The 18,192-nt window shown below is 41.2% G+C and overlaps 1 protein-coding gene across 1 annotated transcript in view; it reads right to left on the bottom strand.

Moving 5' to 3' along the window:
• LOC102908952 (vomeronasal type-2 receptor 116-like) overlaps positions 1 to 18,192 on the bottom strand; it is an 89,204-nt gene that overhangs the window by 11,436 nt on the left and 59,576 nt on the right. The window contains exons 4-5 of the mRNA XM_076560111.1: positions 8,639 to 8,866; positions 5,805 to 5,931 (exon numbers count right to left, since the gene is read on the bottom strand). Of these exons, the coding sequence (XP_076416226.1) occupies positions 5,805 to 5,931; positions 8,639 to 8,866 (355 nt within the window). The remainder of the gene's footprint in view (positions 1 to 5,804; positions 5,932 to 8,638; positions 8,867 to 18,192) is intronic.

Raw genomic sequence — 18,192 nt, 5'->3', positions numbered from 1 at the left:
TGTGCACGTAGACTGTAAATCTACATTCAGATCATTTCTGAACTAAGACTATCATCTCAGTTTATCTGTTGAGGTCAACCAGGAAACCCTAGAATATACCTTGATTTTTGCAAAAAAACAAAATAGGGGGAGGGGTTTCTTCAGCATTTCAGTCCACGAGTAACAGTATCCTAACAGGCAAAGTGTTCTCTCACTGTCAACATAGAATGAACTGCTGCTGGAGGTCAACTTGGGCTTTAATTTGCATTAGCACTTACATGCATAGTAGTCCAAGTTGTTGACCTCATGACTTTAAAAAGTAACTCTAAAAAAGTAAAATGGCCCTTCTTGGAAGACTAAAGAAAGACATCCAGCCACAGTTGTAAAAAGTCTCATCAAAACAATATACCCTTTTATGAATTATGCCTCAATTAAAAAAAAAAGTAGCCCCAAATAAGAAGCAGCTCTGAAAAAGAAAATATAACTTAAGATATTTGAAAAAAACAAGGTGAATACAGGTTCAAAAGTAATTAAGATATATTTTCTTTTTTTTTTTTTTTTTTTTTTTTTGGTTTTTCGAGACAGGGTTTCTCTGCGTAGCTTTGCGCCTTTCCTGGAGCTCACTTGGTAGCCCAGGCTGGCCTCGAACTCACAGAGATCCGCCTGGCTCTGCCTCCCGAGTGCTGGGATTAAAGGCGTGCGCCACCACCGCCCGGCTAAGATATATTTTCTTAAGGCTATCTAGAATTAGGCTTTAAAGAATTCTACCAGTTCAAGTTTACCACTAGTTACTAGATACCTATTTACAAACAAGATGTTCACCTTTTTTGTTCCTTTATCAAGAGAAAAATCTACCTTCAGACTATGAGGGTGGTGATGGGGAGGGACTAGAAAACAAGATTCAAACAATCCCATGCAAATATCACATTTTTCAAATGGAAGAACTCCAAACTGCACTAGAAGTTCCAATCACTAAGACACTTTCCATTGAAATGATTTAAGTACAACTACATGGCACCAAGGTTTAGGCCTAATATGGGCCTGACAACCAAGTCCTTGTTTTCTGGAAGAAAGGCCTCAAAAGTCCCACTCAATTCCATATAACAATACTTCAAAGATCAATTAGGTTTTCCTTTCCTTAATATTTTTGTTTTTGACTTCTAATCCTAAAGACTAGATTAAAACTAGTTTCCCAGAAGGCATTGCTTCCCTTTGCTCTATGAAAGAGTTCACCAAGACCTCTTCCTCAAAACCATCTAGCCCCCAGCCTCCAGCCTTTGCTTGTGATGCATCTTTCTCAACATCCTGAAAAGGTAATGTAGGTAAAATATGCTCATAAACATTAAAACTAGTTGTTAGAAAGATGTAACTAGCTTTATAATTTAAGTTTTAAAGCATAAATACTTGCAGCTTAATCTGCACTGACAATGATTGTCGAAGCCTAGAATTCAACATTTACAAATTCTCATTCACACAAACAAAACACACTATTATCACACAACTTGTGTCTTGAGAGAATCTTCTGCTTTTTAAATCTTTGGCCTCCCAGTCAATCCCAAATTCAACCAACTTTTCCGAGTTCTGGTAGCTACCTGGACCACTGAGGCATTGCCACAAGACTTCTTCTCTTTTGAAACATCCTTTTTCTCTAGGTATTAGGATAGCTACACCAGCTTGTTTCTTCTGTGGTGTATGTTGGTGTGGGATTATCTATTGCTTGATTTTTCATGGATGTGTTTAGCTTCTTTGGGTTGAATTTTCCCTTCTAGTGCTTTCTGTAGGGCTGAGTTTGTAGACAGGTATTGATTAAATCTGGTTTTATCCTGGAATATTTTGTTTACTCCGCCTATGGTGATTAAGAGTTTTGCTGGGTATAATAGTCTGGGTTGGCATCCGTGGTCTCTTAGTGTCTGCATGAGATTTGTCCATGATCTTCTAGCTTTCATAGTCTCTATTGAGTAGTCTGGTGTTATTCTGATGGGTTTACCTTTATATGTTACTTGGTCTTTTTCCTTTGCGGCTCTTAATATTTTTTCTTTGTTCTGTGTGTTTAGTGTTTTGATTATTATGTGGCGAGGGGACTTTTTTTTTGGATCCAGCCTATTCGGTGTTCTGTAAGCTTCTTGTATCTTCATATGTATTTCTTTCTTTAGGTTAGGAAAGTTTTCTTCTATAATTTTGTTGAATATATTTTCTGTGCCTTTGAGTTGGTATTCTTCTCCTTCTTCTATCCCTATTATTCTTAGGTTTGGTCTTTTCATGGTGTCCCAAATTTCCTGGACGTTTTGTGTTATGACTTTTTTGTCTTTAGTGTTTTCTTTGACTGACGAATCTATTTTCTCTATCATGTCTTCAGTGTCAGAGATTCTCTGTTCCATCTCTTGCAATCGGTTGGTTATGCTCGTTTCTGTACTTCCTGTTCGTTTTGTCAGGATTTCTATTTCCAGCATTCCCTCAGCATGTGTTTTCTTTATTGTCTCAAATTCATTTTTCAGATCTTGGAATGTTTCTTTCATCTGTTTAATTGCTTTTTCTTGGCTTGATTTGATTTCTTCCCATTTTTTGTTCGTTTTTTCTTCCATTTCTTTAAGGAAGTTTTTAATTTCCTCTCTAATGGAGTTTTTCATTTCCTCTTTAAGGGAAGTTTTTATTTCCTCTTTAAGAGAGTTTTTCCTCTTTAAGGAAAGTTTTTATTTCCTCTTTAAGGTAGTTTTTCATTTCCTCTTTAAGGAAAGTTTTTATTTCCTTATTCAGGGAATGTTTTATTTCTTCTTTAAGGGCCTCTATCATCTTCTTAAAGTCATTTTTAGGGTTGATTTCTTCTGTTTCTTCTGTCATGGTATGTTTAGGTCTTGCAGGTGTAGAATCACTAGGTTCTGATGTTGCCATATAGGTCTTTATGTTGTTGCCTGTATTTTTGCACTGGCGTCTACTCATCTCTTCCTCTGTGCGGTGCAGGTGGTGTCTGTGTCTGAGAGTGCCTCTCTTGTTCTAATTTTTAGTCTTGGTTTAGTAGGGGTTCTTGGTTAAATTGGTGCTATTGGGCTGTTTCTTCAGGGACAGCTGATTTCAGTCGGTGAATTATATACTTATGATTCTGGTGATCTGGTTTGGTGACTGGGTAACGCCTTCTTCTGTGTTCCCAGGTCACGTTTTGTTCATTTGTCAACTCCTCAGCTGATCTTGTTTCTTTAGACTTCAAACTGTAGGCATCTGAATCCTCTCCCAGATGGGTTTCAGCTGAGCAGGGTAGTCTCACCAACACCTCCAAGTTGTTGGGTTTCACAGGATCAGCAGTTGGGCCCTGGGTTGTCCTCAGACGGAGTGTCCAGACTCGCCCTGGTTCCGACCCACGGAGATAGCCTCTTCCCCAGGTGTTGGGGCTAGGGGCGTCCCCGTTCCAAGCTGTGTCTGCCCCTCTCCGTCCCCGGGCCTGTCCACCCCTGTGGCCCACCGCCACAAGCCCACCTGTGTCCACTTGTCTCCACCGCTGGGCCTGTATGTCCCTGTCAGCTGCCGCTGGGTCTGTTTACCTCTGCGGGTGGCCAATGGGCCTGTATGTCTCTGCTGGCTGCCGCTGCGGGCCTACCTACCTCTGCTTGTCACTGCTGCCGGGCCCATCCACCTCTGCGAACTGCCACGGGGCCTGTATGTCTCTGCCGGTTGCCGCTGGGCCTGTATGTCCGTCGGCCGCTGCCACCGGGCCCTTCCACCTCCGCAAGTCGCCGACCTGCGTCCGCCTGTCTCCGCCGCGTGGCCTGTCCACCTCTGTGAACCGCCGCCAGGCCTGAATGTCTCTGTCGGCCGCCACCGCCGGTCCTGTCCACCTCCATCTGCTCTGCCGCAGGGCCTGTACACCTCTGTGGGCCGCCGCTGGGCCTGAATGTCTCCGCCAGCTGCTGCTGGGCCTAAATGTCCCTGTCAGCCACTGCCGCCGGACCCGTCTACCTCCATGGGCCGCTGTCACAGGCCTACCTGCGTCTGCTTGTCTCCGCCATCTTCCCCAAAGCAATTTTTATCAAAACTTTATGTCACAGTTAATTTGGGTTGTAATGAAAACATTAGATCAGGGATGGAGAGATGGCTCAGCAGTTAAGAGCACTTGCTGGTCTTCCAGAGGACCCGGATTCTCTTTTTGGTCCTATTATCAGACGGCTCCTTTATTTCATTCTTAAAGGTGTAAAGAACTTCAGAAAGGAGGGAATATAGTGGAAAAGAATCAGAGAGTACTCCCATATTTTTCCACAAGCTGGAACTAAAACAACATTGACTGGCTATTTGTTAACAGGGATAGCTACAGGTAAGCACTAGGATTCAACAAGAAAGCTCCAGCCTGGTGCAACTTAGAGATTGTTACATAGTGAAATGGTCATAAAAAGAGCACCTAGCACCAATATTATGAAAATATTGATGCAAGAGTGGGTTATGGGAGAGAAGACATAGATGATAGATACATAAATAGATAGATAGATGATCGATAGATAGATAGATGATAGATAGATGCTAGATATATAGATAGATGATAGATAAATGGATAATTGATAGATAGATAGATGATAGATGATAGATAGATAGATAGATGATAGATAGATAGATAGATAGATAGATAGATAGATAGATAGATAGATAGACAGATGATAGCAAGAGTGAGAACAAGACTGAGAGTGAGAGCGCTAGCTTTATTGGAGTAGAAACTAACCCCCTTCAGACTAGTCTCAAAAGACAAGACACCTGAGACCTGTCAATCAGGGTCTATAGAGGAAGAGACCTCTGTGTTACTCAGCAGATTCTCAATGTACACTAGTAGGAGCTGGCTGAGAAAGGTCTTATTGTCTGAGCTTCTCAGAAACATCTGCCTTTTCTTATTTCTAGAATGGTCAGTGGGTGGTCACTCATGTGACAATCTTGGTTCTGGGGCACACCTCTGACATAAACCTGCTAAGAGTTCTGTACTGTGGGGAATTCAGACTTACAAAATAGGGTGAAAAGTGCTTCCCTTGAAAATGGGGGAAACTTCTCTGAGTGGGGGGGAGTATAGGGCTGCCTATGTTTTAAGTTATGAGCCAAGTGTGAGGGTTCTAGGAATGAGGTTGGCAGATCATGTTTGTTCTTCCCTCTCCCAGAACAGATCTTTGAAGATCTGTCACCCCTTGCCCAATTCAGAGGTATTTGGAGACATACTTCCTAGGGGAACATTTGCCATGACTCCAGGGTGATGAAAAATTTGGAAATAATCTTGTCTGGCTCATTTCAAATTCCCCACCAGCTCCTTCCAGTATGTAAAGGAGCATAGAGGAATTTCAACTACTTTCAGGTTCAAATCACTTCAGCTAGTCACCTTTTGTGTATACAAACCTGAAAGAGACAATGTGTGAATGTGAGTGTGAAATGGCCTACCCATCCCATGTGTGTTGCACACCACCTCAGAAGGCACAGAGAGGAGCACTGAGAGGCTACAGCCCTCTAAACCCTGTGATAACATTCAAAAACACTCGTGCGAAGGAAATTTATTTGCTATTAAAATTACTTTTGAATCAGTTCTCATTATGCAGCCTTGGCTATCCTGGTACTTGCTGTGTAGAACAGGCTGGTTGTAAACTCACAGAGATCGGCCTGCCTCTCCCTCCTGAGTGTGAAAGATGTGCATCACTACACTTTGTTTAACATTTTTTCTTATTAATAAACACCTTGGGCTAGGGAGATGGTTCAGTGTGTAAAGTGTTTGCAGTGTAAATGTGAGAATCTGAGTTCCGATGCCCAGAATCCTCATAAAAAAGGACTGTTTAATTAGAGGTAGAGGATTTCTCCACAGAACACGCACTCACCTGTCTCATTGGAAATCTCGTTCTCGGGGCATGGAGCGCAGTGAAAACAACAAGCCACGTTTCCTTCCGGGAGGGATTTTCTGAATCCAGGGGCACAACTTTCACTGCATACAGACTTGGGGGGAGTCTGAGGAAAACCAGATGTGAGCAAGTTGTAATTCAGAATATTGCTTACTACTATAGTAAACACCTTGTTCATAGAACTGGATCATTAATGAATGTAGTTTTTATTTATTTATTTATTTATTTATTTGTTTGTTTGTTTGTTTTCTTGAGACAGGGTTTCTCTGTGTAGCTTTGTGCCTTTCCTGGAACTCACTCTGTAGCCCAGGCTGGCTTTGAATTCACAGAGATCCACTTGCCTCTGCCTCCGGAGTGCTGGGATTACAGGCATGCACCACCACCGCCCAACGTGAACATAGTTTTTGTACCCATAAATAATCAACTGATTGGATGTTGCTATAGCTTGGACATCACATGCCCCCTTAGTGGTGATGACTTTCCATCTGTGGTGCTACTGGGACATAGTGAAGCCTTTAAGTGAAGAGATGTTGGCGTTGGAGAAATGGCTCAGCATTAATAGCATGGACTGCTCTTGGAGAGGTCCTGAATTTGGTTCCCAGAACCCACATTACATGGCTCAAAACCGCCTGTAACTCCAGCTTCAGGAGATGCATCAGCCTCTTTTGGCCTCCACAGGCACCTGCACTCAACATGCAGGTAAGATGTTCCCTTCCCCCACATGCATATAAATAATGAAAAATAAAAGCACAACCTTTTTAAAAGGTGAGGAAGTTAGTGACTGGAAGCTTGCCATTGGAAGGTATATTGGGACAATGGACTAATCCTTCCTCTAGTTTTGCTACCTGGCTGCCATGACATGAGTGGCTTCTATTGCCACAAAAGTCATAGTGACTTATCACAGACTCAAAAGTAGCAGCTAAATGCTACTCAACCGAAACCTTCAGACTCAACCTAAAGATACATCAGCAATGAAACCCCACAACAGATAGTGTACATATTTTGATATGAAATGTGTGAACATTGAGATGCATATTTGTAAATGAATATTCTAGTTACATATAGTACATAACAAAATTCTCTTCCTTAAATCTAAAGTATAAATTTGAAAAGCACATTCATGGTTCAAGGGATTGCTGGGTATGATGATGGATTAAAAGCTGCCTCTGCGAGATTCAGTGAAAGACAAGAGTCACAGTAGAAACCAAACCAAGTCTACTTTGAGCAGAGAAAGAATTGAAGGAAAAATTAACAAGCCTATATGGAATTTTTGTTTCCAAAGGAACAGCCAAGCTCACACTGCTTCACCATCTTGCTTGCACCAGGTCAAGGACAAAAGTCGCAGCCAATGAGGCGTTGTTGAACATGGACACTGGAAAAACATGTCAACCCAGGGTACCACATGCAAGCAGTGGGTGGATTGATGCCTGGAGCAAAACTGGGTGAGCAGATGGAAGCTGAAATGAAGCGGAGGAGCTTGGAGCTGAGATTCTCCCTGGTATACTGGGGACAATAGCCTGAGCAGAAAACACCCCTGTGCCTGCCTTGGTGAACCACTGGGAACTATTTTCTCTACTGTCATTCCTGTCCCTAAACCACACACTATGCTTCTCATTCACACTGTACTCCCTCTCTTCTCATTTTCCCAATTCTGTCCTCCTTTTACTACTTAAGTAATTATGGACAACGTTAGCTCTAAAAACCCATGAAGCTTAAAAATTTCTCTAATCAGTACTCTAGCGATGCTGTCTCTGAACCATTTTAGGGAAACAAGGAGAATACACAAGTGTCTTCTGCTGCAAGCTAACATCAATATTTCTGTCAAGTCACTCACTGTATTTGTTATTGTAATTGATCCCCCCCCATAAAGATGTTAAAACATCTCATTCTCAAGGAGTGGCATAATTAATATTGTGGAAATGACCATTCTACCAAAAACTGTTTACAGATTCAAAGAAATACCAATTAAAATCCCTATTTCATTCTTTACAGAAATAGGACTATTCTAAATTTTATATGGACCCACAAAAACAACATACGGTATTTTATATATTTATATTATTTTAATACACCAATTATATTTTTAAAATTTATATAGAAAACTTTAAAATATCAGTATACCAAAAAAATCATAAAAAACTGTCAGGCAAAATAAAAAATAAAGAAAAATATGTAATATAATATAAAAACATTAAAAAACTTTTTCTTACAAAATATTTTGATCATGCATCTTTCTTCCTTAACTTCCTCTCAAATCTCCCCCAGGTCCCCTTTAATTCCAGCACTTGAGATCTCATGCCTTTGCTTGGGAAGCACACATGCCTTTAATCCCAGGAAGTAATACAGCAGGGCAGAGAAAGTTATGTAAGGCATGAGGAAACAGGAACTCACTCTCTTTAGTCTGAGGATTTTGTAGAGGTAAGAACTAGTGGTTGGCTGTTCTGCTTCTCTGATCTTTCAGCTCTGACTTTTTTATTATAAGACCATCTAAGATATAACTCCATGCCCTTTCTTTCTCTCTGCTTAAAAAACAAGCAAACAAAACAAAACAACCCAAGAAACACACACACATAAAGCAAAAGACCAATAAGACAAAAAGTGCCCAAACAAAGAAATATAGTATAAAAGTTCTACAAAAGTAACACTGAGTTTCCTGAGTATGGAGCCTGCTCTGAAGTGAGACTTCATTAGAAGAAATTACTATTTCCTTTGCAAGAGGGTGTCCATTGAAGATAGCATTTGGTTAGGGGATTCCCGAGCAAGATTTGTTTTATTATGTGTAGTTCATAGTGTTAAAATTATACCTAACTCACCTCTGTAATTCCTGTGGCCCATTCTATCATGTCCTCAGATAAAGATAATTGTTGACCAAGTGGACCATATGGGGAAAACTTTCCAACTTTCACCTTAAGTCCGAGACCTTCTGGAAAGTTCCAGTAGTTGAGAATGTCATGGTCTGCATTCAATTTCATTTTCTCATCCAAATTCACTTGTTCTCCAGCAGGATTAGTAAACTGCATGTCCTTCAGAAAAGGGTGCAGCTAAAAAAGATGCAATATCTTATGAAGTTGGTACAGAGTGAAGACAAATAACCAAAGCGTTCGGGCAAGTCTTGTGGTGATATATTGTGCACCGTAATAAACTTGCCTGAGTGTCAGAGGACAGAGTCAGTCACTAGATTAGACATAGAAGTCAGGCAGTGGTGGCAAATGTGCCACCTTAAATAGTGAGAGCACCTTAAATGCTATCACTCAGGAGGCAGAGATCCATCTGGATCTCTGTGAGTTCAAGGCCACACTGGGCTACATGAAATTGATCCAGCATAGGAAACAGAGCCAGGTAGTGGTGGCACATGCCTTTAATCCCAGCACTTGAGATCTCATGCCTTTGCTTGGGAAGCACACATGCCTTTAATCCCAGGAAGTAATACGGCAGGGCAGAGAAGGGTATATAAAGTGTGAGGAAACAGGAACTCACTCTCTTGAGTCTGAGGATTTCGTAGAGGTAAGAACTAATGGCTGGCTGTTCTGCTTCTCTGACCTTTCTGTGGTCTGGGCACTGAGAACCACCGGGTGTCCTTCTGAAACAGTTCTGCTTGCCACATACAAGCACTGAAACAAGTTCAGTTCCCATATGCCACCTCGCCATACAGCCTCTGTTCCACCCAAGCACTGGGACAGAGTTTGGTCCAGACACTTTGAGCCTCAGCTCAGCTTACTGACCCTGAGCTGCTTTGGTGTTGCACCTCCTCCACCTGCTGGTCAAATATCGTCACTACATATGAATACCTTCTCAGGACCCTGCCATCGGATCATCGGCTCCACCTGCTGGTCCAACAACATCACTGCATCTACAACAATTCTTGATGATTGGAACTATGGTAAGCCACTTTAAAACTTTTAAAGGGTAAACCAGGCAAACAAACAAACAAATAAATAAGAAATGAGTAAATAAACAAACAAGACCTGTATGACAAGAACTTTAAGTCTTTGAAGAAAGAAATTGAAGTAGATATCAGAAAATGGAAAGATCTCCCATGTTCTTGGATAGGTAGGATCAACATAGTAAAAAGGGGGCCAGACGGTGGTGGTGGACGCCTTTAATCCCAGCACTCGGGAGGCAGAGGCAGGCAGATCTCTGTGAGTTCGAGGCCGGCATGGGCTGCAGAGTGAGTTCCAGGAAAGGCACAAGGCTACACAGAGAAACCCTGTCTCAAAAAAAAAAAAAAAAAAAAAAAAAAAAAAAAAAAAAAGTAAAAAGGGCAATTTTACCAAAAGCAATCTACACATTCAATGCAATCCCCATCAAAATCCCAACACAGTTCTTCACAGACATGGAAAGAACAATACTCAACTTCATATGGAAAAGAAACAACAAAAAACAGGATAGCCAAAACAATCCTATACAATAAAGAAGTTTCTGGAGGCATCACCATCACTGACTTCAAACTCTACTATAGAGCTATAATAAAAAACACATCTTGGTATTGGCATAAAAACAGACATGTTGATCAATGGAATAATATCGAAGACCCTGACATTAATGCACACACCTATGAACACTTGATTTTTGACAAAGAAACCAAAATTATACAATGGAAAAAAGAAAGCATCTTCAACAAATGGTGCTGGCATATCTGGATATCTACATGTAAAATGCAAATAGATCCATAGCTGTCACCATGCACAAAACTCAAGTCAAAGTGGATCAAAGAACTCAACATAAATGTAGTTACACTGAACCTGATAGAAGAGAAAGTAGGAAGTAGTCTTGAATGCATTGGCACAAGAGATCACTTCCTAAATATAATACCAGTAGCACAAACACTGAGAGTAACAATTAACAAATGGGACCTCCTGAAACTAAGAGGCTTCTGTAAGGTGAAGGACACTGTCAATAAGACAAAAGGCAGCCTACAGAATGGGAAAAGATCGTCACCAATCCCACATCTGACAGATGGCTGATCTCCAAAATATATAAAGAACTCAGGAAACTAGATATCAAAATATCAAATAATCTAATTAAAAATGGGCTACGGAGCTAAACAGAGAATTCTCAACAGAAGAATCTTATATGGCCAAAAGACATTTAAGGAGATGTTTAACATCCTTAGCCATCAGGGAAATGCAAATCAAAACGACTCTGAGATACCATCTTACATCTGTCACAATGGCTAAGACCAAAAACACTGAAGACAGCTTATGCTGGAGAGGATGTGGAGCAAGGGGAACACTCATCCACTGCTGGTCAGAATGCAATCTTGTACAGTCACTCTGGAAATCAGTATGGCAGTATCTCAGAAAATTGGGAATCAACCTACCTCAAGACGCAGCAATACCACTATTGGGCATATACTCAAATAATGCTCAACCACACCACAAGGACATTTGCTTAACTGTTCATAGCAGTATTATTTGTAATAGTCAGAACCTGGAAACAACCTAGATGCTCTTCAACTGAAGAATGGATACGGAAAATGTGGTACATTTATACAATGGATATTATGCAGTGGTAAAAAAACAATGTCATCATGAAATTTGTTGGCAAATGGATGGAACTAGAAAAAATCATCCTGAGTGAGGTAACCCAAACCCAGAAAGACAAATATGGTATATATTCACTCATAAGTGAATATTAGATGCAAAGCAGAGGATAATCAGGCTACAATCTACAACCCCAGAGAAGCTAGGTAAAGAAGAGGACACTAAGAGAAACACACATGGATCGCCCCAGGGAGGGGAAAGGGTTAAGATCTCCTGGGTAAACTGGGAGTGGGGAATTGAGAGAAGGGGGTTGGAAGTGGGAACATGAAGGCTTGAGATGGTTGAGTTGGGTGAGAGACAGGGAGGGAGAGCAATGGAAGAGATACCTTGACAGAAAGTACCATTAAGGGGATGGGGAGAAATCTGCAGATAGGAAAACCCCCAGGAACTCACAAGATTGTCCCCAGATAAAATTCATAGCAGTGGTGAAGCTGGTGCTTGAACGAGCCTTCTCCTGCACTGAGATTGGTGTCTACCCTAATTGTCATCATAGAACTCACATCCAGGGACTTATGGAAGCAGATGAGGAGACCCACAGCCAAGCAATGGCCAAGATTCTGAAGTTCAGTTGAAGAGAGGGAGGAGGGATTTCAGGAGCAAGGGGAGGTCAAGATCATGATGGAGAAAACTAAAGAGATAGATGACCCAAGCTAGTGGGAGCTCATAGACTCCAGACTGACAGCTGGGGAGCCTGCATGGGACTGAACTAGGCCCTCTGAATGAGGGTGAAAGTTGTGTGGCTTGATGTGTTTGTGGGTCCCCTGGTAATGGGACCAGGACTTATCCTGGGTACACAAACTGGCTTTTAAGAGCCCATTCCCTATGGTGCGATGCCTTACTCAGCCTTGATGCAGGGGGGAGGGGCTAGGTCTGGCCCCAACTTGGTATGCCAGCCTGTGTTGACTACCCAAGGGAGGCCTTACTCTCTATGAGGAGGGGATGGGGGTGGGAGAGGGGGAGTAGGGGGGAGCAGAAGAGGAGGGAGGGGGAACAAAAAAGGAAAGAAAAATTTTTAAAATAAAAAATTATAAAAAATAAAATAACATATAAAAAAACGTTTAAACTATAAACCAGGCTATTAAATAAATAAATAAGGTAAAAAATAAGGGGAAAGGACAATCTTAAAACTTTTCCCAGGTCAATTATTGGGAATACCACAATACAGGGAATTAGGACTGCTACTATGGACAGGATGGTAGAAAAACTAATTGAGGAGATAAACAACTTAGCTGGGATTGATAAAATTTTGATCATAATTGTTATCAGTCTGGCAATTCATATTAATCCTTAAAAATGGTTTAATAACTGTGCCAAATATGAGAGATATACTGTAAAGACACAGGACTTAGAAAACACTACTACTGATGATATGCAAGACTTACAAATAGTTACTAAGGAGAATAATACAGTTTTGACTAACAAGATGAAGGCTTTAGAAATATTTACTGATGAAGAGAACAAGAAGATGACTGATAATATGCAAACCTTAGAAAAACTTACTAGTCAAAAGATACAAGCCTTAGAAAGGGCTACTACTGATAATGTGCAAGCCTTACAAATGGTAACTAATGAGAATAATACAATCTTGACTGGCAAGATAAAAAGCTTTAGAAATACTGATGAAGAGATTGAAAAGGTGACTGATACTATCAAAACTTAGAAAAGTTTACTATTCAAAATATACAAGCCTTAGAAAAGGCCACTAGTGATAAATTACTAGCCTTAGAAAAAATTATTAAAACAGATAATAAAAGTATTCAGATACAGACAGAAAAATTCAGAGGAGAACCAACCTGACCATAATCTTACAGACTTCAAGAGGAGTGGCCCAAGTTTATTAAAAAAAACAATCTTGATTTATCAAGTTACCATTCAAGAAAGACCACCAGATGACAGTTATCCCCAGATCCATACAGAAGCTAAATGGGATCCTATAGAAATGTCATATTTAAAGAGATTTAAGGAAGCAATAGTTTCCTATGGTATGCATTCATCTTACATGAGGCAGATGTTGAATACAAGATCCACTCAGAACAAAACTATTCTAAAAGACTGGAGAGATTTAAAGTCAGCAGTATTGGAATATGGCTCTTAGTTAGAGTGGAACAGTTGGTTGAGAAAGGAAGCTAAGGCCCTCAAATATCAAGGTAGGGTTAGAGGTTATCAGATTTCCCAAGATCAAATCCTTGGTGAGGGCCATTATGCTGATATCGATAGTCATGCTACATTTGATGATCACACCTTGTCCCTATGATACAGCAGCCTTAAGTGCCTGGAACAAGATTCAAGAATTAGGAAAGAGGATTGAGCCATTTGCTAAAGTTATATAAGGCCCAAAATAAGCCTTCACTGAATTTTTGTAAAGTTCGACTTCAGCTGTGAATAGAGTGATATCAGATCCAAAAGTTAGACAAATATTAATTGCATCTTTGGCATTTGAAGATGCTAATTCACAATGCAGAAGGTTAATTTGACCTTTAAAGACAAGATCTTCACTCATAGACCAATGGATTCTACACACAGCCATTATTGAGTCTCATAACCATGAAAATACTTGGATAGAAGAGGTGATTTCCAACAACTTAAGGAAAAATCAAATTGTCAAATGTTTTAATTGTGGCAAACAAGTTGGTTTAAAAAGGAATTTTAGTAGACAGGGCATTCCTAGAAACAATGTTTCTTCTAGAGATAATAACTCACACAGAAGGCCCCAACCTTCTGGAGTATGCAGAAGATGCAGCAAAGGCTGTATCATTCATTGGACCAATGAATGCTGGTCAAAAAGAGAGTGGCAAGGCAACCCTTTACCACTGGGAAACACCTTTGGGGGGGCCGTTGCAGGCCACCATGTCCAATTTGGTTCAGTCATTTCCTGTCACCGTGGGGGAAACTCTTCCCAAGGGGAATTAAAAGATCTAATGCCTATTAGTAAAAATTCATGCTGCTCTGGATGATAGAACATCTTTAGAAGATAAAACAAAAATTTCGGGAGAAACCCTAAAGCAAATACTTTGGCAAATTTTTATAAATGATCAAAGACCAAAGCTAAAAATATGAATAAATGACAACGTAATTGAAGGTTTTGTAGACACAGAGGCAGATGTAATGATAATTGCACAAGAATCTTGGCATCCAAATTGGCTTCTTCAGGATTAGAACTTCTTTAGGGATTAGAACTTTATCTCAAAACAGGAGATGGGTTGAATGTATAGGTCCAGAAGAACAGAGAGAAAATTTGAAGCCATATGTGGCTAATATGGGAAGGAATTTATGGTGTTGTGAGTTGTTACTGCAATGGAATACCCAGAATAACATTCCTCCAATCTCAGAATTAATCCATAAATTAACATATATTTTTGGGGAAAATATTAAAAGGTGTTATAAATAACAATTACTGATCATTCAGGTTGTACAAAAAACAGGGCATAACAGCTGTTGATCTTTCAGAGGTACCAATATCCCTACCTTTAAAATGGTTAACTGACAAACCTATCTGGGTGGAACAATGCTTTTGACATCAGAAAAATTACAAGCCTTAGAACATCTGGTACAGAAGCATCTAAAAGCTCAATATATTCAGGAATCAAACATTTCTTAAAATTCTTCTGTATTTGTTATGAAAAAGAAATCTGGAAAATGGAGATTAGTAACAGATTTAAGAGCCATAAATAAAGTAATTCAGCCAATGGACTCTTTATAGCTTGGAATTCTCCTGCCTTCTCTATTACCTAAAGGATGGCCTATTGTAGTTATTGATTTAAAAGACTGTTTCTTCATCATACCTTTACAAGAAAAACGACAGAGAAAAATTTGACTTCACAGTGTTTACTTATAATAATTCTCAGCCTGTTAAGAGATATCAATGGGGCTTCCTCCAGCCTCCACTGCATTGGATGTATTGGACGAAGTCCCTGCCTAGGCTTGTATTGCTTTTGGATATCCAGAATTAAACCTTGCTTTTGCATTCCGGCATGCTCATCTTTGGTGGTCTCTCTGGGGGTCACGATCTGGGCACAACATTTGGGGGCTCATCCGGGATCCCCAGAGACCCCCCCCCCCGCCGGGACCCCTAAGAGCTCCGGAGGTCCATCTGCACCGATCGGTAAGAGCGCTCCATTTTCTTGTCTGTGTTTTCCTTTTACTTTCATTTTCTTATCCGAAGCCGGCGGTTGAATCTGACAGGCTCACCTTGGCGGACGCGCCTGTAAGGTGACCTGGAGGAGTTGGAAGACGTTCCATCCCCTCATCAGGACGCGGGGGTCCTCACAGTTCCCCCCGTCATAGGACGCCCGAGAGGGGTCCGTCTGCTAGGATGCCCGTGAGGGGTCCGTCTGTTTGGATCCATCTGGGGACTGGGAGACTCTGTTGAATTCTCCCTGTCCCATCCGTAGGTCTTTGGCATTATTGAGGCTCCCTCTCCGGACTCTCGTCTGTCTGCCTGGACCATCTGTAGGGCCCTTGTTCTTACTTTTTGTCTGCCTATCTTGTTGTCAGTGTTATTTGTTATACCTTCATAAATGTATAAATGTGTGAGAACTGTGGCCACATGTGTGAGTGTTTTATGCCTGAGCTTGTATGTGCATTGGGATTTGTGGGCCGATTGCCAGCCGAAGGGATGGAGACCCCTTTGGTGGTTGAACTGGCACAGACTAACCTAACATTGCTTCCTTGCTCTCTCTGACCAGAGCACAGGCAGCAGCTGCACAGCTGCTACTTCGGGGACCCAGAGTGCCGCTGAGAGCGCTAGGCAGCCCGTGAGCATCACGGGGCCTAGATGCAGCGGGTTCAAGGCCCCAGCTCGCTCACAAAGCTGTGGAGTAGAGGCTTGACTGCATGGGAACTAGGCATGGCTTTGTGCTAGAGCGGGCTATGAGCACTGTGGGGCCCAGATATGGCTGGCAGGTTCTGGCTGGGCTCCTGTGTGGACATGGGGTCGAACTGGCAGGAGCCAGCAGGAGCCTCAAGGAGCTCAGTGTGGGGGCTGGTGGAGAACTAACTGCCCCTCCAGGGTCACAGCTGAGGAGTGGCCTACAGGTCTGTGGGCCCAGCCAGGGCGTGGAGTCACTTTCAGTCTGTCATTCTCGTGTTCTTGAAAATCTGAGGTTAACAGCAATCTTTTGTCTCCATGGTGCATGCTTTCCCCCGCTTTCCCCCGTCCTCCTCTTCCAAGCTGTTGGGTGGGGCTCCCAAGACCTGCCCTGGGGCTAAAACCTGATCAAGGTCTGGCTCCAAGAATGGAATGTCACCAACAGTTTCTTGTCTGCGGTACAGTGCTGATGCAAATTGAGAGTTATTCTTGTTATGGTATATGCATGTATTTCTGTTCTTGTTTAAACTATTGTAACTTTACAATATATTCTAGAGTACTGAGGGAAATCACAAGAAGGACTTTGGTAAGAGTTTCTGTTTTAAAAGAAAAGAAAAAGCGGAATTTGTCTGGAGTAAATGTCTGAGGGATCAAAGGAACAGACTGAGGGTATATGGAAGGTCGTAGAAGGTCAGAGGGGAAGTGATGTAAACTGATTGTTATGGTTTCTTATACCTGCAAATACTGAATTTGAAAGTTAATTCTTATTGGTTTTCATCTTAAAAATGGCTAATGATTCTGCAAACTGCTTATGTGTGTATGTATACAGGCATGTGACTTGAAAATGTAAGCAAGCTTTAATTGTAGGTATGTACATGTGTAACTTGGATCCAACTGTGTGTATGTGTGCAAGTAATTACTGTTTAGAAAAACGAGCTTTAAACAGCAACCACATGGCTTCCTCCATCTTGGCTGGTGACCTCATGGGCAGCCATGTGGCTGGCAGCCATTTTTTACTAAGGTTATAAAGATCTACTCGGGTTAACACCTAATACTTATGTCTTTACCAAGTGTTCAACAGCAAGTTTCTAGAGAATTTAAATAGATGGCAACATATGTTTAATAAATAAGGTATTTGATTAATATTAAAGCTGCACACCAATGCTTTTATACACAGGAATATACCTTGCTCTGGCAGCCAAACTATGCAACATAAAGGAATCATAGGAAACAGCTGAGGTTTGCAAATGTATGGCAGGACTAGAGTTCCAAAAAGAGTCTAGTTGCAGTGGTGAAAGACATTTGAGAGATCTCAGTCTTTTAAGAACAGTTTTTATAGTTAAAAACCAATGGCTTAAAAAAATGTTTCTTCTTACCCAAGGTACGTTCAGGCTTAAGAATGTTGTATAATGATATTTTGTTTTGGTTTCTTTATTGAACCTGTATTTGATGCTAGAAGAGCTTCAACTTAAAAGCATTGTTTTTAGGCTACTTTTGTAGATTGTTAGAGAACATAAATAATCAGTCATAAGTAATCAAGTTTTTTAATTGTAGTCAGGGTAAGTAAGTACTGATGTAAATTTACTCATTTACTCAGTCTCTTGCATATGTTTTTAGGGCTGAGCTTGAAACAAGTAATTAGAAACAAAGTTTGTCTATTCAGATATACCTGGACAGCCCTCATACTTCAGAGATCTGCAGAATATGGCATTTAAATGTTGATCTAAAAGCTTACTATATCAGACAGGCTTCCAGATCCTAGCAGTGACCCAAGGTCTCCAAAGAAGATTACATATGAGGCACCACAACGTCTCTGCCTGAAATATGACAACACTGACCACAGGGCAAGATGCCCCAATGCAACGCCTGCCCCCAGGACCCAGCCCAGACTGTGGACAAGCAGTAGAACACTGGAATTGATTACACCCTTTTGCCTGATCAAGGTCAGTCTTCCATGTCCCTATTCCACAGGAAAAATACTCTGCCTTATGGACCTGATGGTGGAAGAAGACTGATG

This window comes from Peromyscus maniculatus, chromosome 23, assembly GCF_049852395.1.
Source record: "Peromyscus maniculatus bairdii isolate BWxNUB_F1_BW_parent chromosome 23, HU_Pman_BW_mat_3.1, whole genome shotgun sequence".
In the NCBI taxonomy this organism is placed as follows: Eukaryota; Metazoa; Chordata; class Mammalia; order Rodentia; family Cricetidae; genus Peromyscus; species Peromyscus maniculatus.
Note: the sequence above shows the minus strand (reverse complement) of the source record. Positions and strands in the feature narration are given on the sequence as shown.